The sequence below is a fragment of the Eptesicus fuscus genome, chromosome 1 (genome assembly GCF_027574615.1).
Source record: "Eptesicus fuscus isolate TK198812 chromosome 1, DD_ASM_mEF_20220401, whole genome shotgun sequence".
Classification (NCBI taxonomy): Eukaryota; Metazoa; Chordata; class Mammalia; order Chiroptera; family Vespertilionidae; genus Eptesicus; species Eptesicus fuscus.
This window is the reverse complement of record NC_072473.1, coordinates 12,487,820-12,512,221: the sequence shown is the minus strand read 5'-3', so window position 1 is coordinate 12,512,221 and position 24,402 is coordinate 12,487,820. Positions and strand designations below refer to the sequence as shown.

The 24,402-nt window shown below is 32.7% G+C and overlaps 1 protein-coding gene across 4 annotated transcripts in view; it reads right to left on the bottom strand.

Moving 5' to 3' along the window:
• The window catches only part of CNKSR2 (connector enhancer of kinase suppressor of Ras 2), a 245,805-nt gene that overhangs the window by 112,010 nt on the left and 109,393 nt on the right, over positions 1 to 24,402 (bottom strand). For 2 of the 4 annotated variants that reach the window (XM_008154569.3, XM_008154570.3), the window contains exons 8-9: positions 22,820 to 22,888; positions 6,249 to 6,395 (exon numbers count right to left, since the gene is read on the bottom strand). In XM_008154569.3, coding sequence (XP_008152791.1) covers positions 6,249 to 6,395; positions 22,820 to 22,888 — 216 coding nt within the window. The remainder of the gene's footprint in view (positions 1 to 6,248; positions 6,396 to 22,819; positions 22,889 to 24,402) is intronic. The other 2 variants (XM_028129718.2, XM_028129719.2) reach the window with 1 other exon arrangement.

Sequence of the window (24,402 nt, the reverse complement as noted above, 5' to 3'; positions counted from 1 at the left end):
ATCACTTATGGATAAAATACAAAGGTTTTTAAAGACTTTATCTGTTACTGAAGTAAGCATGAAGCTTCAATATAATTTGATCCACTACGGTATGCAATCAAGTATGACAAGGATCCAGTTTTGCATTTTATCCAAAGGGATTTATTTTCTGATAGGACTTGTCATAACATTTAGTTTTCAGATCAAAATGGACCTACTGATATAAAGCTTTCCTTCCAGATTCAGTGAGACGCCAAGGAAGGTACATTTGCATATATGTTGTTACTCTTCTAAAACAAGTCTATGATGCATTTATTTCTAGGGGCATTAGCGTGCCTCCTTTAAAATCGCAAATCCCAAATAAAACGATCATACAAATCTCTTCAAATGTACATTAATAATATTAGGTAAATTAATGGTAACTTACTACTGTCAAAAGGACTCAAATCTTCTGAATCATGAATGATGCTTTAGTAATAATATCCTACTCATCCAGATTAAACATCACTGGAAGATTGTGATCATTATAAAATAAAACTTTCAGCTTTTGTAAGGCATCACTGAAATCTCACTTTAAATCCTCTCATGGTTCAGGTCTTTTCCTTGTGTCCCCAATTCTAACATCTCTAAGGTAATTGAGCACATCTGGAAGATATCAATGTACCTCTGAAACCCATAAGGTCTTAAGGACTATAGGAAAAGAACTTCCATACTAAAGAAACCACATTTGATGTTGAGGTTTTACTTGAAACAGTTTAACATTTTAACAACTCTTGGCAAGCATATCTTAATTTAATCGTCCCTCTGTCTGGTGAGTGACCCAGCTTTCATAGAGCCATGCAGTCTTGATGAAACCAATGACATAAAGACAGCCCCAACGTTAAAAATTAAGACAGTGTGTTACATGCTATGTAGTCATCTCAGAAATTCACTAATGCAAAGATCACAAAGAGTTGCTTTGTCTTTCAGGGGAAAATATCCATTGAAATAGGAATGCTTACATCATGTATAACACCTGGCCATTTATTTTATTCAAAGTGAGGAATAAGCACAGACTCAAAGGCATCACAATATCCCATTATTCTAGCACAGAACATTTACACACGTCCTTACTCAGTTCAAACACATTTTTATTGTAATTCCCAACACAAGTACCAGGATATTGTTTTATGTTAGCAACTCTCTTCTTAGTCATTTAAACAAATGCTCCAGGGAAAATTTAATCTGGATTTTGGGAGGCACGATGTTGCATACAATCTTGTAAGTTTCTTGACCATATAAAGAATACTAGATTTAATTTGGAAAATTATTGGGAATGCTTTCTCCTGGGTAAGTTTTAAGTAGTAAATCATTTGAAAGGAACCTTAGAGAAACACACCTATTCAAAATCCTCCCACTCTGTTCTTTCACAGATTTTTCTAGAATACAAATTTATAAATACAAAGAGTCTTCTTTTATAAGCATGTAATCTTCCCTTTCTTATCAGACTACCAAGAAAACGCACATTGTTTTTTCTGACCACGGATTTGATCAGAACACCGTATCTGTAATGTATACAATTAAAAAATACAGACATATGTGCATAAAATATGCATATAGTTACACAACATACAACTAATATAGATTTGAGAGCCACACAACAAAATGGTTTTTTTCCACTGAATCATCACATTTTGCACAATATACTGAGACTAGTGTTTATTCTTGTGCTCTCCAGTCATATTGGCATAATTAATACTGCAACATTAAAACTGGACTTCCAATTATTTAAAATTATAGTCAACTTCATTTTTTAGGATAGTAACTAAAGAAAGAATGGGAAACTAAAGAAAAAAGAAATTATAAAAGAATTTTTGTTGTCAGTGTTAACATTTTGAAAGTATTTGGTTGATAACACAAATGTGATTGAGGTCCTTTAATTAATTTGCTTAAGCCTTAGTGAACAAAAAATTGATGTGACAATGGCTTGCAGCTATTTACCAACTTGAGCATGTAAAAAATGTAATTGTTTTTTGCCTCCCAATCAGCACAATTACATTTTTAGTTTAAATTTATTTTCTTTTTCTAGTATCTTAACTAATATTAGTTATCTTCCTCTTTAAAACATGCTTTTAAAACAAAACTCTCAGAAACATAAACTTTGTTAACTAAAGGTCACCCCGACCATGACTTTGAATTAAAATAAATTTTATTATTGCTTATGTTTTTTTTTTATTTTTACAACCATTCATATCTGTATTTGAAATACAACAAAATCAATGCTCTTCAATTGTTATACCAGTTGACAGATGGAATAAACTGCTATGACTATTTGCTTCCCATTTCATTTTCTTCTCAAAGTTAAATATCCTGTAAAAATGCCTAGCAGTAAAATTTTAAATGAAAAGCACAAAATCACGTAAGAAGCTATCACAAGTTATAAGATTTATTGCCTAGATTACAGTTTAAGAACATGTCTAATGATACAGTTTGATGTTATTTCATATAAAAATGTGTTTAATGAAACCTGTATCAGTATGTTGAATTTCAGCATTGATTTTATTGGCCATTTCTGAAATGTATTATAACCAAAAATGCTGGGTTCTTAATGCTTAAAAAAATGGTTCATCCCCAGTGATGATTTCAATCAACATTCTTGTCAGTGTCCAGCCATACAACCTCATTTAAGAAGAAAATGACATGGATTTTTAGGACCTACACACACTAAATTTAAAATCACAAACATAAAAAAATATACCTTGATGTTTATCCACAGTTGCCAGAAATGTTTTCATTGAATTGGAAGAACTTGAACATAAGCGATCACCCTGCTTACCAAAATCCAGGACATTAGTAGAAGGTGCTATTAAGGACATGTTTTTAAAAACATCTCTCAGAAAATAGGGAATCCCTGGTTTGCTTTCTTAGAATAACATATTCTATCTTAAGTAAAACACGTCTACTATTTGTAAATGAATGCAGATGACAACACAATTCAATTCCAGATTAAATTTGCTTGTAGTATTTGACTAAGGTATCTTTCATTCTATTGTGAAATGTTTGAGAAAGCAATAATTTAACAAAAGAGCTGCCAAATTTCATGAAATGTACTAATGAAATTGCTCTGTGAGTATGAAGCTGAATTGTATGCTTTTGTTTATTTGGCTAAATTCCATGAATGTTTTTTTCAAAGAAATTCCAAATCAAAATTCATCATTGTGGTTGATTAATAATAGATTTTACTATCCTTTTAAAATATTTATAGAAGTAAAGATTGTTCCATTAAAAATGTGATATTCCTTAACAATCATCTACCTTAGGGTAGATAAGGTTATGTTTTATTTGTCTAGGTACAAATTATTTACTTGTTAGTTTAGAAAATAATTATTCCTTATGTTAGAATACAGTTCTTTATTTTAAGATGTATGTATTAGTGTTTACCTACATGCTACCCAAACTTTTCCATATTTTATCTGAAAATGCTAGTAGGTAAATGAAACCTGGTATAGCATACAATAAAGATGAAATGAACATATTGAGCTAAATAAATGCCACAGATTGTTTTTTTGGTAACCTCTACTTTAAATAATTCTTACTAGACTACTGGTATATTCTATGTAAAAAGAAATGACCTAATGTCTAATTCTTCAGGTTTGAATATTTATATTTAGATGAGTTCATTGGCATTTTAGCCCTAACATATATGTACACATATCAGAAGCAAGAATACAATAGGAATGATACTTGTGTCTGCCCAGAGTATTATGCACTTGTTCCACATCCGAGGTCCTTTCTTAGCCACTAGGAAAAATATGTGGCCTTAGGAAAAGTCACAAAAGAATCCAAGACCACCTTAAGAATTTCATCCCACTATTTCTTTGACTTTCCCCCCTCTGGAGGAAGTCTACCTTCAATCTCCAGATCCTGCTACCCTCAGGTTTTGTCCACTTTTAATTGTATCAAAATCTACATTCTATAAAAATTCTGATCAGATAGTTTCCATTACTCTCCCAGTGACTTTGTAATTTCGGGTCTTCAAAATAGATTCTGGGGAGATCTGGTGGTGCTGATATATGTTAGAAGACTTAACCATTGCCCTTAGTCCTAAGATCTTGTTTTACCACCACTAGGAAGTATTTAGTTAAAACATCACCCCAATAAATTCAATAACAATAAAAAATGAATACTCTTCATTTTGCTCTGTAAAAAGCCCATCTCTGAAGCAATTTGCAAAGAAGTTGAAAGCAGGTCTCGCCCCCCGCCCTAACAGTATTGTTTATCTGTAACAGTTTGAGTTTAGACTATACATTTCAGGTGAACTAAATTCAGTTGAAATAGCAAACACAAAAATGTCGATACATATAAGCACTTATATAAATGCTGACTTTGTTTTATCTGATTTCTGCATTCTGAAAAAGTAAACCTACATATATACTCAGAGTAATTGAATAGGCAATGAGTAAATATAATTAGTGATCTGATGAGGCACATTTCTTAGCATTTGAGAATGGACTTATAAAAAGTGCCTTAAAACTCTATTAAATTATATTATAATTAAAGGATGTGAAATAATTTTAAAAATTAAAGTATTAGCCTGCTTTGAATACACATACCAAATGTATATGTAGCAGAAAAGAAACATTGGTCTTTCAATAATTTTAGCATTTTACATGAAATTCTTATCTGCCATTACCTTAATTCTCCACTTTGAGTTTGTGCAAAAGAATCTAAAAGGAGTCCAAATTATTAATTTATTTTCTAGAGATATTCCCTCAAAGTTCATGGATCAACAAGAAACTAATGTCTTTTTGGTGTTCAATGTGAAACAGAAGAGACTAGAGAGAAAATTTTAAATTAACTACACATACATAGAGAAGAAAACCTAAAAGCTGAAAGCATGGGCCTCCTCTTCAGGGTTCCCACCTCAGACTTTGAAGAAGGTTCTTAAGGGAAGACATGTCAACAGAAAACTACAGAATGTAACAACAAAGCAATTTATAATGCAGCAAGAAAATAAAATGATGTGATGGTAAAGTCTGATCTATTAATCTACGACTTAATGAGTCAAACATTGAACTCTGAACTTTAATGACTATAAAAAATCTTTAATAATAAACATACTGCAAGTCAAATGTGTTTGGACAAATTAATACAGTTTTACATGTATTCATTTGAAAATTAGAAAGTTTCACTTTAAAAATGTAGAGACCTTAATGTTAGAAAATTTTATATGTTTTTGTTATTTAAGTATAATGCAAATTTGAGGCAAATAAATAGTAAAGTTTTAAATAATTAGACATTATTATAGTCTATAAGGCCATTCATGTGTAATGTAAAATTTAGGATTTTAGGAAAAAATATCTAAGAATGGTATAAGGTGCTAATATAGCAATTTACACAATGCTAACGTTATTTTCATATATTGCTTTTCTTTTTAATCTGAATGGGCAGTGTTCTATTTCAATTGACAATTTAAATTTTTAAAAATTGTACTTCTAAGAAAGATAATAGTCTCCTATTTTTAAAATGCAGGTTTTATGAAGAACAAAAATTTCTCCTATGATGTGTTTAAAGATTATACCCTGACTGAAATTGGAGTGTAGGTATTGCTTCCTTCTTTTGTCAACCAGAATTATATATTTATAACTTCCTAGATAAGTCAGCTTCTTAACAAATATAATATATCAGCATCCAGAGTAATACTTAGAGTGGTTTTATGCTGAAGAAAAATGCAGAAATCCTAATGCAACAATTTCTCTATTTTTTCCACCCTAAAGGGTGGAAAAGAGAAAAATGATCAGCCAGGTGGCATGCAGTTGGTACATTTTAATTACTATCTAAAACTTCCTTTCCATACTATTCATAAGTAACTATTACTATGTTATGATCTTATTCACAAGAATTTTATAAACTATCAGCTAGTTTCTTCAAGAAGTGAATATGGGAATAACTTTTAAATAGAAGATTATATCATATATGAAACCTCTCATTTTTAATTTCTATCTATATTTTGGCTTGAAATAACTTGTGGTTTGTTTGAAATCATGTTTTTAAGTGTTTACAAATTAAGGCCAAGTTCTTTATTATTTGGGCTTCAGTATAGAAACTTGAATATTTTATCACAATTAAGCCTATTAGGAAGAGCTGTGAAGAGATCGTTTCACAAACAAATTTTCAAAAGCATACAAGATTAATCCATATGCTGCTGAGATGAGGCACAATAAAGAAGCATTACTGAGATAGTCTATGGCTAAAATGATGGTGTATGACTTATGATTAAGCTTCATTACCTGCAGAGCAAGGGGCTTCCATCTCATATTTTTCAGTAAAGCTGGTGCTGAGGTAAGCATGCTCTGAGGTCGCTTTTTCAAAGTTAAGATAACACCACTCGGGTCCTCTCGTAGTGCATTCACCAAATTTTTCAACTGCCACCCCACCTGGTAACCAGCAAAATCATTACAATAAAATTGAGGTACAGTATTCAAAGATTTAATGTTCTCCCCCTTTAATAAGTTTAGTTAAAAATGAAAATCACATAATTGGTGTACCATCGTACCAATTTTCAGGAGATATATACTTAAGAAATTTTATCTTTGAGTTGATTAACCATGTTATTGCATTAGAGTCCATATCATTCTGATAAACTAATGGACATTTACCATGTCAAAGCAGAGAGTAAAACGGTATCCTACCAATGGAGTAATTTAGAATTTAAAGAAATTATGTCATCATTAATGCTGTGCAAGGTCTAGATCCAAGCTCTGTTCAAAAGTACAATTTTAAAATCTGCATGCCTGAAAACACGGATTTGACAATGTCCTGAGTTTACAAAGTACACATGCTTTCTCATCACCATCTTTTAGAGCTATGTGGTACAACTGTCTATAAATTAGACTGACATTATATTATCATTAGCTGGTACTGACACACCAAGATAACATTCTGATGCATGGAAGACAGCATCAATAGAATAAACCTTTCAGCATGGTATAAGATAGAATAAAAAATCACAAGGTAATACTACTCCAATGAAGCACCTATTGAAAATGTGTTCCAAATGATTCTATAAATTTAAAATATAATGTGCTATATTTAATGAAGCCATTTTAACCCGGCTGGCATGGCTCAGTGGTGGAGCATCAACTTATGAACCAGGAGGTCATGGTTCGATTCCCGGTCAGGGCACATGCCTGGGTTGCAGGCGTGACCCCCAGTGAGGGGCATGCAGGAAGCAGCCAATCAATGATTCTCTCTCATCATTGATGTTTCTATCTCTCCCTCTCTCTTCCACTCTGAAATCAATAAAAATATATTAAAAAATAATGCAGCCATTCTATTTGAATATCACCTCAAAACATTGAATTAAACTGAAGTCCTTGATAAATGTCCTAAAACGTGGCTCAGCTGTTATCCATTAAATTATTTCACTCATCATCCTTTTAATATTTTGAACATAGAATTTTTGTTTGCTTTTAAGATTGACTAGTTACACAGTTATCAGATAACTGAAATCCCAGAACTATGCTTTAAAGGAAAACATTAAAAATGTCTATTATTTCAAGGATTAAAAATGCATTTAACATTATAAAGAAAAAAACTTTTATCATAATACTAATGTATTAGATTTTTCCAGTATGTGTTATAGAAATACATTGGGTCAAAATTTATCCTAGTTTGCAAGGAGGATTTAGCAAATGGTCATAACAGCGATCTAGTTCCTTCCTAGGCACTCAAGTGAAAGGGAATGTGTGCCTTTGTCTGTTACTCATGTTTTTGCCTGGAAGATAATGTTCACGCTGGAAAGAATGAGCACTTCTACCAAAAGAAGCACAGATCTCCAGAGACTATGATGAAAAGATACTCTGAGCTGCAGCCACTGCAGAATAATGGGAGACTTTGGTTTATATAATGGATGAGCATTCATTTAAATTATAACTTCTATTATAGCTGAACTGAGTGATGGTGAAGAGAAAAAGTTAGGACAAAAATGAAGCAATATGTTATAATGCTTAAAACCTCAGGGTTTCTCAGATATGAATCAAAACGATGATTTAGAATACTTGCCTAATCTGAACAAGAAGCTGCCAATTTTTAAAAAAAGTCACATTAATGCAGATCAACTAAAGTACTGGAATTGGTTAAATGTCTCCCATCATATATAAGTGGGATTATTATGTGTCCGAAGGTATAATACCTTGATTCTGATTATTCTGATAGCTAAGTAGTGTCCCTACAGCCACTTCTGTAAGCCAAGAGTTAAAGCAAAGTGAATTCAAATTCAAGTGTTCAATTTGCTTGCCAAAAATGTGAAGCAGATTTTGAGTTCTAGATTTGGAGGGAGAAAACATACTGTTTATACAAAGAGTTTATGAACAACTTATTAATGATAACCACGTTTTTATCATTTATTTATTCAAATAATTGCTAACTACATTAAAGCAGTCAATAATATGACAGTATTTTTCTTTCAGCATTCCTATTCTTGACAAATTACACATTGATTTCTATCCACCAGTTTCTTCCATTTATTCGGTTATAATCATTGTGACTTGTTAAAACAATTTTAAGACTACATAGCATTTTCCTGTTTAATTTTCAGTGCAATTTGATTTATCATGTTCCTTCATACTTTTCTATGATCTTTTTTTAAAACACATAATGCCAAAGAATAGAATTGTATTTTTACGAGAAAATGGAATTATTTTTTGGATGAGAAAGTAATAATTTGGTTCAATTTTAATTTTATAGCTGAATATTATTTAATGGCAACAGAAAATTATATAAATTTACTACTTTTTAATCAGCCTTCCAATTCTCACTGAGATAACATTAGCAACATTTTAAAGTAAACAGATATAATCAAGATACATATGAAGCATATATCTTAGGCTCCCAAATTCTACTTCCACTACCACCATAATGAAATGATTGGATAAAAGTAGAGATAAATGTGCAACATGTGTTGCAGTACTGTTTAAACCAATCAAGAATTATACATTATGTAAAAATCCATTAGTAAGGTATATAAAAATTGTGTGAAAAATTAAGTTCCAAAATAAAAGATTAAATTTTACTTTTGTAATATATATATATAGATATATAAATCATAGAAAGATATACAACAGTGGTAACATTAAAGGAGAGTAAAGAACACAATATGTATTTTTTATAACTTTATTCCTGAACTCTTGGCAATAAACATGAGTTATTTTTATAAACAACAAAATGAGCAATGTAAGTGGATATAGTCCATGAATAGTAATATTCCAATTAAAAATAATGAATTTTATGAGTTACCTAATTAGGATTGTTTGTTATGGATGGACAATTTCCATAAAATGTCAGACCCAGAAAGGAAACATTATTTAAAACAGTAAAAGATAGTGAAGGCGAAATCATATCTACTCTATGAATTATAATTCTAGGTGATTAGAAAAAAAGCAAGTTTATTATTCAGTTGTGCTCAGTAAGTCAAGAGCTATATTATCTGTTGATTATTCATTCAATAAATGATTTCAGTAGATACCTAAGTGTTAGGTCAGGTTCACGTAAAAATTACTTAATGACAATAACGCTGGTTGAATAATTCAGACTTTGTGTAAGATTATTTTCAATAACACAGGGAGGTTTTAGCTCTATCATTCCCATTCCAGTATCTGTATACACATAAACAGCAACCAAACCTCATGCCTATTTGAATAGCCCCTTTCCTTAGTACTTTCTCAAATTCCCTAATTTGGATAATTTCTTCATTACTTTCTACCTTCTCTACTACATAAAATTCTTAAAATTGCCCCCATTTATTGGATTGTATTATGTTCTATTCAAGAGCAAATAGGACATGGTTCTAGAGCCCCAGGACAAATGATTCCCAGCTCTGGTTCTGTGATATCCTAACATGGTATCTTTAGCCATATAATGAAGTATAGCGAATACTTGAAATTAACTTATTTCTCTTTAACTGTTATTGAGATACTTATGGTTGACAGATTATAGGGGGACATGATATATCATAGATGGTATGATAAAGTGAGGGAAGTATGTGTTACAACTTCAAGAAATTTGGGAGCCCCCATGTTAGGAGCTAAATGTAATGGTATACACATTTCAAAATAGGTACAATATATAAATGTATGTTAACCATCTTTCAAAATTAGCTTTTCATGTTCTCATTTAAGTTTCTAGCTATAGTTTTAAAATATTAGGCATAGCCCAGGCATCGTGGCTCAGTGCTTGAGCATTGACCTATGAACATAGGTCGATTCCTGGTCAGGGCACATATCCAGATTGCAGGCCTGATCCCCAGTGTGGGACGTGCAGGAGGCGTCCATAATTCTCTCACATCATTGATGCTTCTATCTCTCTCTCCCTTCCTTTCTGAAGTCAATAAAAATATATTTTAAAAAATAAATAAAATATTAGTCATGATAGACCTTAATCAAAAACCATGTGAATATATAATAGTAATATGAAAAATGATTTAAAAGTATTCTTTACATACATTGGCTGGAAGGAAAATCTTTCTGTTCTAGGAGATAGAGGGAGCTTTGACACTAGTGGACACTAATATAGGAGTATAATACATTAATATGGGAAGAAATTGAATAATGTAAAAAGCCTTAAGAGACCATGGTTATGGATACATATGAGAAACATTTTAATAACCAAAGACATCCAGAAGGGAATTGGCTAATTTGTGAAATAGTGAACTCAACACCAAAAAGGATGTTTCAGTATTCTTGCAGGCTAAATAATTAGATTTCCAAAGTCACAACACATTCTGACTCTTATAAACAGAATGGATTGGAAAATGCAAGTAGATGCTATGACAACAGATTAGCTTAAGTAAAGGAATGTGGTCCTGGTACATCTCTGATTAATGTCTTCTATCTTTTCTTTTACTTCACAATCAATAAATGTAGGTATTTCCTCTAGGCTAAGTATTAGACCCTTTCTAATATTTCATGTGGTCTTCTTACAATAAGCACTTCTCTTTCCAGAGCTTCTAATAACAACTTTCTGCATATGGTTCTCAAATCTTTCTAACCATCCCAGCTTCCTATTCAGAACTCTACTGACATATTTCCAACAGTGCAATTCATCCATACTAATGGCTACTGAATAATCAGTACCAATAATTCACTGTGCTAGATTCTTGACATCTACATTGCATTCCATATATATGTATTTTCATTCTTACAACATCCCTATGAGGTCAACTATAAAACCAGTTTTCCATTGAAGAAACTGAAGCAAAAAGAAATTGTTTTCTTGGTCAAGATTAAAAATATGGTTAAGTGGTAAAGCCAGAATTCTCATTCAAATTTGTTTGATTCTAAAGCACAAGGCACTATAAGAGCAAGCATCCTCCCCTATATATCCCAATGGTAGTTCAAATGAAGGTAACATTTAACACTTTAAAATCAAATTCATTATCCCTAGTCTCATTCAACAGCAACAACAAAAGTTCCCCACTACATTTTTAAAAAATTTCTTTAAGTTATTACATATGTGTCCTTATCACCCATCCCCCCCACTCATGCCCTCACCCCCCTGGTGTCTGTGTCCATTGGTTAGGCCTATATGCATGCATACAAGTCCTTTGGTTGATCTCTCCCCTTCCCACCCCCTACCTTCCCTCTGAGGTTTGATGGTCTGATCAATGTTTCTCTGCCTCTGGATCTGTTTTTTCAAGTTTGGAGTATGGTCTCACTTATGATAGCCTCCCCTTTTAAATACATATGTCCTAAAGACTAGATCTTAGCAACTAATGCCTCTTCTCACTGCCTTAGTTCTGGTTTTGGTACCTAATTGCTAGACTTACAAGAGTCCTAACTGGTTGCTCTGCTTCTACACCTTTGTAGCTCCAAAATACTGCTACAGTGTAAGTATTCTTCCCTTCAAGCCAGCTAAAAACATAAATTACTCAAATAGGTCCTTTGTCAATATGGCCATAGCTATCTCCTATTATTTCTCTTTAATGTGGTTCTCAAACTTTAGCATGCGTTAAATTCATCTGGAAGGCTTGTTAAAACACAGATTGCTGTTCCAGAATTTTTGATCTAGTAGATCTGAGGTGGGGCCCTATAATTATCATGTCTTTTTTTTTTTTTACAAGTTAGTAAGTGGTGCTGATGCTACTGGTCTGGAACCACATTTTGAGAACCGCTGTACTATATAAAGAGCTTCTTGAAGGCACTGACTCATTCATGTCTAGAATATTTTAGGTGTTTAATATGCTAAGATTAGGTATTATAATTTATAAAATCAGTAAATCTTGTGTGCCTTCCATGCATTATGGATAATATAGTGCATGCAGCACAGTCTGTGCCTCACTATTGAGCAGGGGGAAGAGATGAGCAGGTAAATAAACCTTTAAAATCAAGTAAGAGAAGTACCTTAATAGGGTGAATACAGGGTACAATTGGATCCCCCAGCAAGGGCATCTAATCAATCCTTGAGGGTTCAGAGAGAAAGTTTCATAATAGTCTAAGCTGAATTTCTTAGGAGCTGGACAGGTGAAGGGGATGTGGAAGATGAAGGAGAAAAGAATGCCATGAGACAAAGTATCACTAGTTTGAGAAATTTCACTAGTTCCATATGGGTATAAAAGTTGGTGGAGCAAGTACATGTTCTCCTCAAACACTGTGCATTTATTCATGGCCATGTCTTTGCAGGATCACTCTTCCTTTTTTTAGAATTTTTTCTCCCACCTATAAAATCTGACTTACCATAGTGGCTCATAGTAAATGCAATATTCATCATAAAGCCTCTTACAGCTAAAACCATATTTTTCTCATGTGAATAGAGCTAAAACCATATTTTTCTCATGTGAATCTCATAGCACACTGTATATTTCTAGTGACATATTTTCACACACACTACATCTTATTAAAGCTGTATGTTTCCTTACAACCCAGTCCTCTCTACCCATCCTCACAAACTGGATTTTGAGGGTCCCTTTTATTTTTTTGAGAAAAACTGACTCTTATTTATCTGGATAAACCTGAAATCAATAATGTGTCTTAAAGTTATAGACACATTATTAGTTAATAACTTGACTACTGAGATAATATGGAGGCATGAGAACACATGTTTCAGAGACAATAAAATGCCTTGAAATGGAGAGTTTAGTTTCGTGTGTAAAACGAAGATGTAGTATTAAATTTTTCTCTAAAAGTGATATAATTGATACTAAAACTATGATAGTCATTCTTTATCCCAAATTATCAAATAAACTTTCTTATATATGAATATTTTTAAAAATAGTATTTATATATTGAGCACTCTCACAGTGATGTGATTATGACAAGGAATATAAAAATGGATCTAGTTTCTATTTGTCAATGAAAGGTTCTGTTTAATCATATACATTATGTAAACACTGTTGAAGTTTTTCCCCAGAAAAAATATTTTGTAGTAGTTGTAAACAGTCCAAGTTTCTCTTCCTCAATATGTTAATAGAATATTTCACTCACATTACATTAATGGGCTAGAATGAACCTTTTAAAAACCACCATATGCATCTTACCCAAAATATGTCTTATTACCAGCTATAGATAATGTTTTTTACATATGCTGAACTACTAATAATATCTTCCTTATTGTCTGAGGTAGCAAATGCCAGTGTTTCTAAGCAGTTACTAGTTTATAATTTACTAGTTTACATGTTATCCCCAACTTGTACATTGAAATGTATTTTACATACAACATAACAGGATTAAAATTTCTTAAGGAAATATTTAAGACATTCCCAAGTGTTAAAAGCCAGAGGGGTTCTGCTTTCTTGTGGATGGGGCTTGTAATTGTTTTGATCAGGCTGAAGCAAACACCAGAGGTTCCCAGGTGAAGGGTAACATAAGTGGGCAGGTCCTTGGACAATGGGTTGCCTGGATTAGGAGCAGAAGAGGCTTTGGGGTTGATGCTGAAGAGATGAGAGACTTCCTTTTCTCTTGGTACGACATAGAGGGAAGAAGTTTTCTCTGACTCCTTTAGGACTTGCCCTAGCCTATCAGATTTCCAAACAACAGCTGGTGAATTATCTGACCAATATATAAAAATAATCTCTACTCTATGGTCCCCAGTAGTCAAAGTTATAAGTAGGCATAAAGGTAAGAATTTAAGCCTATCAACCTTCCTGTCACAGTTGCATTTGGAGATATAAGAAAGTACCTATATACCTAAACACAAGAAGATAGGACATTTCTTAAAATATTTTCAGAGGTATTATCCTTCATAAGACAAAGTACCAGATTCATTAACATTTACACATGCTTTTATGTATTCACATGCTCTTACTCATAGGCTGTAATTTATAAATGATACCTCTCCACAAAGGAAATTTCAGATGCATGAGGTGTGCCTGTATGAATGTCTGATGATGAGTCACGCTATACACAAACGTCTTTCTGCTCTTTTTAAAATCACTGAAGAGACTTAATTCAATATACAACCATCACACCATGACTAATGACACTATGTTTGCCACATTTTTTGGTGCTGAGGTATTTATTAGTGTTCTGTTCCTTTGAATTACTAAAAAGTTACTGAAGTATCTAATGAATTCAACATTTTATGCTGATGACTGCCTTTCTTTAGCATAACAAACTACATGGAAGAAATGTCATATAGTTATAAATATTTCAGAAGTAATGAATTTTGATACACAACATCTTTCAAAGATGCATTAGAACTACTAAATCTTGAGTACCAATCTTCAGACTTCACCTTCACCTAAATTATTTCCCTCCCACAAAATACGAATGAGAAAGTCTTATATTACCCTATAGTTTATTTTGAGATTTCTTAATTTCATTATTCCACAATCTTTCATTTACTGAATAGAAATAGAGAATTACCCATGGTTCAAATATAAAGGAAAATAAGTTGAAAAGTATGTATTTGTTTAAGTAAATATATGCAAAAAGTGATTTAAATTTCAGCAGAATAAATTTTATTAGGTAATTCAGAGTATTCAGAGATATTCCAAGGTGTCTCTCTATTTTAAATAAAACCTTAGTATTGATATTTTTACAAATATGACTATAAGAGATTACCCTGGGAAATGATAAAAGCAATATGCATTTGACAAGAAGAAATATGGAGATTAAGTTTTATTTTCATCAAGAAAAAATACCATAATTTTACATCTTTATTCATTGAGGTACTATTATTGGTAGTTCATCTCATATCCTCCTTCTTAACTTTATAAGGCACTTACCCAGCGAAATAAGACTACATCAAGGCATTTTTAAGGTGTTTTTAATGTGGTTTAATTTTACAGTTAAACCTGGACCAGGTTGAGCTACTCACAATTTGAATTTATGTTTTAATAATTAATGCTTCTATGTGAATTTCACATAGTCATGTATGTAATATACATGTGTATATTATATTTAAAGAGAAAGCACAGAGAACATAATTTCTCACTGGTAAAAATGGATAGAGAGCTCAAGAGAGAAAGGAAAGTTGAGCACTACAAGAAGCTAGTAATTTTATTTTTTTCACCTATTGCACACCATCTTCTTGGAGTCTTTTTCTGCATAACCAAGAAGTTATGAAGGTTAAATCTGAAATTTTTTATGGACTCATGAGAAAGCTCAAGGAAGGAAAGAATAGTAATCATATTTTTTCCTTTACCTTTTATGAATCACCCACATCCTTGCTGCCAAAGGTGATACATTTCCATATCCTTTTACTCTCATTATCTCCTCTTACCTATCACTTATAGTAATTTCAGCCTTTGTATCACTGATGTTTATGCATCTGTTTCAAACTGATAAAAAAATCTATGGGTATAGTTTAGCATCTCCAACACAAACTTTCCCTCCTTCCATTTCAATAAGACATGGGTAATGTTGCAATCTCTGAAGACCAAAGGTTTATTTGAGGGCTTCATGGTTCACATTCGTATATGCTATAGAAAACTAAATAGAAGCTAATTTTATTTTTCTTTCATCATCATTCATGTGTCCTTTAACTTCTCCAAAACATAACACTGAGTGAGTCTGACAGCCTCTGCTAGTAGGAAGATAATCATATCAGAGTAAAAGGCTGGGGGAGCAAATCTTTGATCATACCACAGAACCTCATTCCCCCACCAAAAGAAAACCAATGATATATTTTGAAAGAACCATAAGAATATAGTTTTTTTAACTAAAAATTTTGTGAAGATATTTACGTGGGTTAAATTTTAAAATAATTTTGGGTTTGCATATATTTGGAAATCATTACATTTCAGCCATTCCTTCCTATATTTCATTTCTGTTCTTGCAAAGATATTAGAAATATGTGTATTTTAAAATAAAAAGTAGAGTCCTAAAGCTAAGAGGTAAAAGCTAAGAGATAAAAGTCACCAAAGCTAAGAGATAAAAGAAAGCATTGTTATATAAAAATCTACAGTTCCTATTAATAAGAATTCTGAGAAAAAAATAAAGAAAATATTTATACTTCTAAAAATTCATGCTTAAATTGAATTTAGAAATCCAAATGAAAATGGAATTAAAAATTAACCAAAACTCTAGTATTCATAAAGGAATATGCTTAAAAATTTATAACTTTGCTATGAATAATCTTTATAATGTCACTTACTGGTAGACATTTAACAAAGATATGTTTATTTGAAAATACTCATAAATATTGCAATACAAGTCTATATTTACCAAAACCAAACCAAAGCATGTGTATATATGCATATATGTATATATGTATATATATATATATATATATATATATATAGCTAAATAAACAACATTCTAAATCTTCTAAAATTAAAAATTTAGTTTATGAACTTCCATCATGCTAATCAGAATGTTAATTTAGTGGATGAGTCCTATATTTTAATCTGATGACTAAATAACATAAAATGAATTTTAGATGAAGGATTTAAGATTTTGCTTGAATATCCTATATTATGGTGTTCTAAGGTGTTTACCTATCTATGCAATGATTTATTTTCATCAGGCAGTTAAATGTTATCTATTAATTAACACCCTTCCCCCTAGACTGAAATTGAATTAGGCAATTATGACTGGTCAATATTTGCCTTTTTGGTAGGGGTAGGAAAAGGACTGCAGTATTAATACTGACTTGCAAGTGAGTTGCACACTTAATAAGTAGGTAAGAACACCAGCCAATAGATCCACTTTAAACATACACAATAATCATTTATAAGGAAATCTTTTTTAAAATTCCATGTAAAATAACTAGATCGTATTAAATATATTCTACACTGAAAGATGTAGTCTAATAATAAAATAAATTGGAGTAACCATTTTTAAAAGCAATTACTCTTTTCCTGGGAAGCTAGTAAGAATTCAATAAATAAGAAATAAGCAAATCAGGATGCAGAGATCTGCAGAGAAAATAAATCAGTTAATAGCAAGTTACTATTATTAAGTTATCATACAACTTAGTCTCCTTTATATGAAAACTTAAGATAATAAATTTTACTTTGATAACAGAAAAATCATAGAATATTATATCGGATAATAAACTAATTAATTGATTTCTCTAGGCAAAATAAATCTATAGTTATATCAGTATGTGGCACTTCGAAGCCAATTTCCACACATTCTCATCAAATCCACAATAGTGAAGTAAAATAAAACAAAAAGTATGATCATATCATAAATGATACACTATAAAAGGTATAATCTGAAATAAAATATTACTATGAGTAAATGAAATCTATGATGCGTTGTTTCCTTTAATATTTAGTAAATGTCTCTTCATGATTTTCTCTTCTTAAAGAGAACAATTCACCTGCTGTTTTAGAATACCAATTTCTTAGAATCCTAACACAGTACTTTAGTGTATTATCATAACTACTTATTAAGCAATATATTAAACACCATGCTAATATAGTTAATCTCTGTACTCCAGCAACATCTTGTGTTTACCAAAATAAGATGTGAGGTGCATCAGAAATACTGCTGTTTGAGGTCTCAGTTTTCAATATTTTCGGTATACAGAATTATAAGATAAATACTTCCTCCTTTGACAAAGGAGAACAGAAGAAAATAGGCAAGAATAAAAACATTTAAGAGAAACAGTTAAGTGAGAAGAGATGAAGATGGTAAAGGAAAAAGGAAGAAAACGAAATTAGAAGAAAAGTCTAAAAAATAAAGACAACAGTTTAGTACAGTGGTCGGCAAACTCATTAGTCAACAGAGCGGCAAATCGCGGCTTGCGAGCCGCATGTGGCTCGCGAGCCGCAGTTTGCCAACCACTGGTTTAGTAAATTAAAAATAGAGAGAGAGAGAAAGCACATCTGGGGTTAGCCAATATCGTGGTGTTGCTTGCTGAAGTCCAGGAGCAGGGTGGTAGGGTGCGAGGGAAGGTTAGGGAGAGCTGGGCTTTAATGGGTCAGCACACTCTCCATCCATTCTGACTACGTTGGTTATCCCTTTAATCAATACTGTTGTTCTGGGTTCAAGGAAGAGAATAGAGAGAAAAATGGAAGACTAGAATGAGAATAAGAGAGTAATGGAGACACCTTTGAGAATTATAAAAATGGAGTCAGAATGAACTTTACAGATGACACAATAGTCCTTTAATTTGTTCCTTCCCATCCCCTCCACACTCTGCCATCACCAGTTTAAATCTTGCTCAACAATGTTCACCATTTGGGGCTCGTGAGAACCACTAGCTTATAGTACTCATCTTCCATCTCTCCCTAGTCAATACCCAACATCCTGACTATTTGCTGCAGCCTATCTTCTTAACTATCCCAAACTGGTTATTTTCCATTCCAGTAGCCTTTTTAGCCACATCTATTAAACCATTTCTTGATGGAATATAGTCACCAGGTTCCAGAAGACCTTTCAAAATAGGAATATTTTTTAATATTTACACAAAATAAAAGGATTTTTTCCCCAAATGTTGGATTCAACCATCACACATCTCACTCTTTTCAACTTATATTTCTAAGAAGAAAATATCTGTTTTTAGGATGGATAGAAGCTATAGAACACTTATACACCAAAAGGAGGATTAACAAGAAATTTAACAAATTCATTAAGGAATATGCTCAAATAGATAACTGTAAGTATTAAATAGTCTCATCAGCTAAAAAACGTGTTAAAAGTGCATCATGAGGGCAGAGTTGCTGATTCAAGCTATGCCGAGGTATCTCCCAGAAAGAGGGATGTAGTGGCAGATGAAGTGGAAAAAATCCAGCAGCTTTTGAGGAGTTGGATCTTCACTGGCGGGGAAGACATGCAATAGGGCTCAGTCTGCTTTGCTTGGATGTTCATGATTTTTTCTTCTTCCTACCTGGCAGCCACAGTTTCTCAGCCACAGAAGTATGTTCATTTGAAAAGCTTAAAAGCCACTTACAATAAAAAATATAGCAACATGAAAAAGAACATAAAACTTCCAGTTTCATTTCAAATAAGAAAATATACTTTTTTTTTTTAAAAAAAGAACAAACTCGAAACACACATCTAATTGGACATCTTGAAGATATACCATACTAGCAATTTAAAAAAAAAAAGTATTTGAATTCATCTGTGATTCATTCAACTTTCTCAGACTCTTAGGGAAAAAAATTCAAATTGCTTTTCTATGTATTTTAAAGTAAGCAATTTGAATTGAGAGTTTATATTGTACATTACTAACTATAGTAGGAAATTTTGGAATTACAGGTAAATACTAACTACTAACTGAGCTAATAACATTTAAAATATAAGACTGAACATTATTATTTACATTATTGAGTTGAAATGGTTAAAGAGTAATATTGACAATATCTCACTATTTTGGCCAATTAGTTACTGGATTAAAATATTAAATATATATTTCAAATGTATTAAGCAACACTTTAATGTAATTATTATATCATAACCAACCTCTAATGTCCCTGGTAGGGATAGAAAGGGTAACTGCAGACTACAAATAATTTATACTTTTTTTCAACTAATTTGTCCACCTACCAAATTTTTCATAGTAAGAAAACCCAAAAAATTCCCATTTCACCTCCTCTGAATATTGTCTAGTAAAAAATTAAAAGCACTATATAGACCACAATGCAGGCTACAGGAAGAAAAAGAGGGCAGAGCAAGCTGTGTTTTATGAAATGTACCATTATTGCACAAATATGCCTCTCATTTGAACACAAAGATCTGGTAATTGATCACATTATTAAGGAAGACTAGATTAATGGGATTAACATATTTTCTTGTCAGAGAATGTCTTCATTGTTATCCAAAATCAATTAATAGGTTCTAGTAGCAGTCTGCCAAGAAACTGGACTCCAACTGACCCAACTGTTATAGCAGGTAAAAGGAGGAGAGGGAGGACAAAAGTTAATTTTTATTAATCCACTAATGTGTGCCTGGTGTTGTGATGTTTTACATATCTATCTGCAGTAAAGAAGTGAGAAACTTAAATTTCAACACAATTTCTAATTTCAGTTCAGCTGATTCTATCCCAGTTATGTAAAGTTTCACTTACTTTCCTCTTCTCTTATCCTTGGTCCCACTTAATCTCTCACTGAATCCTGAGATTTACTTAGATGATTGTTAGAATTCTTTCCCTTTTGTTTGATAATTTTATAATTTGAGTTTGGGGAGGGAGTATAATAAAACTAAAGTAAGAGCATGGGCCTTAGATTCATAGAGTTTTTACTTGTGGGTAAGTTAGATAATCATTCTGAGTTTCAATTTTCACATACACCTTCTTTGTAGGATCTGTGTAAAGAATAAATGATAAAATAAGTAAAATACTTAATATTATGCTTGGCACACTACAAGAACTCAGCAAGTTTTGGCTATGATTATTATTGTTCTAAAAAGTTAAAATGATTCTTAAAACCATAAGTAAATTTCAGAGTGAAAATTGGAAGCAAGTTCCTCCAACCCTTATTCTGTGCAGTTTTCAATATTTTAGAATATTCTTGTGATGCAAAGATACATTTATATGTTCTCACAGTATTTAAATATCACCAATCCATATAGATTTTGTTAGTTTACTTGTAGCTCTTAAAAACTTTCATATTCATTTGATAAATATCAGAATCTTTGCTCCACAAAGAGTACTCTTTAAACAATTTATTTTTCATTAGCGAATAATTTCCACCCTCTTAGAATTGGCTAATTGGAAATTGGTCCAACTATCCAATGGATGTTATGTTTGTTAAGGTAAATTTGGAGAAAGAGAGGCAACGTGAATCTAGAAGGAGAAGCTGCTTGTCTAATAAAGCAGCTGCTTTATCCCACTACCCAAATCCTCATCTGAGGGGACAAGTAACTTTCGTCAGGACAACCACTTTGTATAGTTTCTAGTAACGAGAATTTTCTCATTATCAAAATCATCATAGTGTAAAAAGGCTTTTAAAATTACCAACATTCTGCATTATTTCCTATTAATCTCACACCCACGTGTTAAATTTTAAACTTTCATTAACTTCTGTTCACTTAAATAATGAACTCATTAAATAAACATCATAACTTTAATTATCAGTTTTTAGGAGTCTCTCCAAAATATCACAAACTTTTCAATTTATTCAAAGCCAGAATTAAAATGGCTTCTTCCTTAAGATCAGAATCACTGAGAAAGATCAGATTTTTCACACAAGTCTTCTAATCTCCCCAAAATAACCTTTCCTTTTAAAATTTCTCCTTTGACTAGAACATGCAAAAGCAAATTTAGTTAAACGTAAAACAGGAAATTATTACTCACTCTGAAGAGTTAGTGACCTATAAGAATATTTAATGGAATAAAACAATTTTTCTCAAATGATTATTACTGTATTTTCCAGCGTATAAGACAACTTTTTAACCCAGGAAAATCTTCTATATGCCCAGTCGTCTTATACGCCAGAAAATACGGTATATTAATAACCAGATTATTTTATCTACATTTTTAGATCATTTCATTTTGGCAGAGATAGGAGAACAAAGTGAACCAACCTAGACACAAAATAGTCTAAAATAAAAATCATATAATGTTCCTTTTCTAAATTGAGATTAAAAACAACAGCCCTTGAAAATCTACCATAGGCACAGAATGCCACCGTCATTCTTAGCCTAGAAAAGCATCCAATGAGGTTCATAAAGCAAGAAAATTTTATGGACTTATTTAATTAATTGCAATAGTTTTAAAACTAACATTGTAGACCAGCCCGTGTGGTTCATTGGATGAACCAAGAGCTCACTGGTTTGGTTGGGGCATATGTCCGGGGTTGCAGGCTTGATCCACAGAAGGAGGCGTGCAGAGGCAGCCGATAGATGATGTTTCTCTCTCGCCAATGTTTCTCTCTATCCCTCTCCCTTCCTCTGGCTAAAATCAATAAAAACATATTTCTTTAAAAATAAAACTAACACTGCAGTTCTCTTTTGGGAAATGAAGAACTATTTCAGCTATTAATGTTTAAATATTTTTTAAAAAATCGACATTTAAAATAAATCAATATACCAGGCAATTTAATGAAAATATCAATGCTAAAGTAGATGAAGGAAGGCATGCTATTATAAAACATATCAACTAGGTCATTAAATACTTTGTAAAATAAGACTTAAAAATTGTATTAAGAAAAGGATGAATTTGTATGCATTGTGACTTTAATTTCTATTCCAAAATTATTAACCCAGTCCCTGGGGTATATAATGTTATACTCTAGCTGTCCATACAGCAATGTATATCTAACCTCAGCCACCACCCACATTCCTCCTGTTCTTTTAAAACTGTGCCTTAACATTTCATCAAAAAATTAAGAGGAATAGTCATTCAGTTATGTTTTTAAAAGGTTATTGAATTATTTTATACATAACAGGCATTTCATTTCATTGATATTCTTTTAAAGCTTTAACAAAACTTTATATTAGTTCCTCCCACTGACTCATAAAGTAATTATACATACCACAGTCTGATGATTAACTTGAATCACTTCATCGCCAGCATGTATTTTTTTGCACCGATCTGCAGGTGACTAAATTTAACATAAAATAAATGAAAAAGAACATAAATTTTATCAGTCATCTCCTCTCTCTGAAACAGTACAATAAGTTAATCTCTTTAAATTAGATCAATAATTTAATTATAATCTTCAAGGAACTAAGCTAACAAAAGGTTACTAATATTTAATATACTATTTGCATTCTATGTATAACTAATGGTAGGAAGTAGAAATGCAAACAAATATATAGATATCCTATCTAATAATAGACAAATATGCAAATTGACCGCACCTTTGCTACGCCCAAGCCACGCCCACCAACCAATCAGGACGAATATGCAAATTACCCCAACAAAGATGGTGGCCAATTTGCATATCAAGACAGCATAGAAAGAAGCCAAGAGCTGCAGAAGGGAGCAAAGCTGCGGAGAAGCAAGCAAGCCAGGGGGAGGAGAAGGGAGGAGCGGAGGCGGGGCCGGGGGAGAAGGGAGGAGCGGAGGCGGGACTGGGGGAGAAGGGAGGAGTGGAGGCAGGGCCGGGGGAGAAGGAAGGAGAGTGGGCTGGCGGAGAAGGCAAGGCGGGGGAGAAGGGAGGAGGGGAGGCGGGGCCGGGGGAGAAGGGAGGAGCGGAGGCGGGACTGGGGGAGAAGGGAGGAGTGGAGGCAGGGCCGGGGGAGAAGGAAGGAGAGTGGGCTGGCGGAGAAGGCAAGGCAGGGGAGAAGGGAGGAGCGGAGGCGGGGCCGGGGGAGAAGGGAAAAGCAGGCGGGCTGGCGGAGAAGGCGGCAGGGGGAGAAGGAAGGAGAGCAGGCTGGCGGAGAAGGGAGTAAAGCAGGGGGGCTGGCAGAGAACGCGGGCCGGGGGACAAGGGAGGAGAGCAGGCAGGGCAGGGTAGAGTGCAGCAGAAAACCCTATTGCAGGATTTTTCCTGCAACGGGAACGCTAGTTTATGTTATAAAAGACCAATATGTTTCTGAGAGCATTAGGGGAAATAACAACTGGTAGTAGCCAATACAAACTTTATACAGACAAATTCTACTAGGCTGTACTGGCAACTGGCTCAAAAATACAATTAAAAACATTATGTTTTAAAATGCGATCATTTCTATTTAATACAAATAATCCACATTAACTTTAGCAAATAAACGTTTTCAAGTACATGCTATGATCAGCATCAAAACTCAGTCAACTGATGATTAGATTACTAATTTATTTCATCATTAATACTACCAATTCCGAATAACTTAGAAAAGCAAGTTAATAGATGAATAGCCATTAGTTCAGTTACATTATATAACATTCTCTATCTAAATGTCTATTTATAAGAACATTCCATTTCATATTTTTCATACAGTGTAATACATTGGCAAACAAAACCACACTAAACAAACTAAAATGCCTACATTTCCACAAGAGGTAACAATTCATCACTTGTTAAAAATTCTAAGAGATTATAAACAAAAGCAAACAGAAAAGCAAAAAACAACTTGGGTAAACTAATACTGACAAGTTTATGAAATCTTTAGAAAACTAAAGTGAGATTTAAGATAG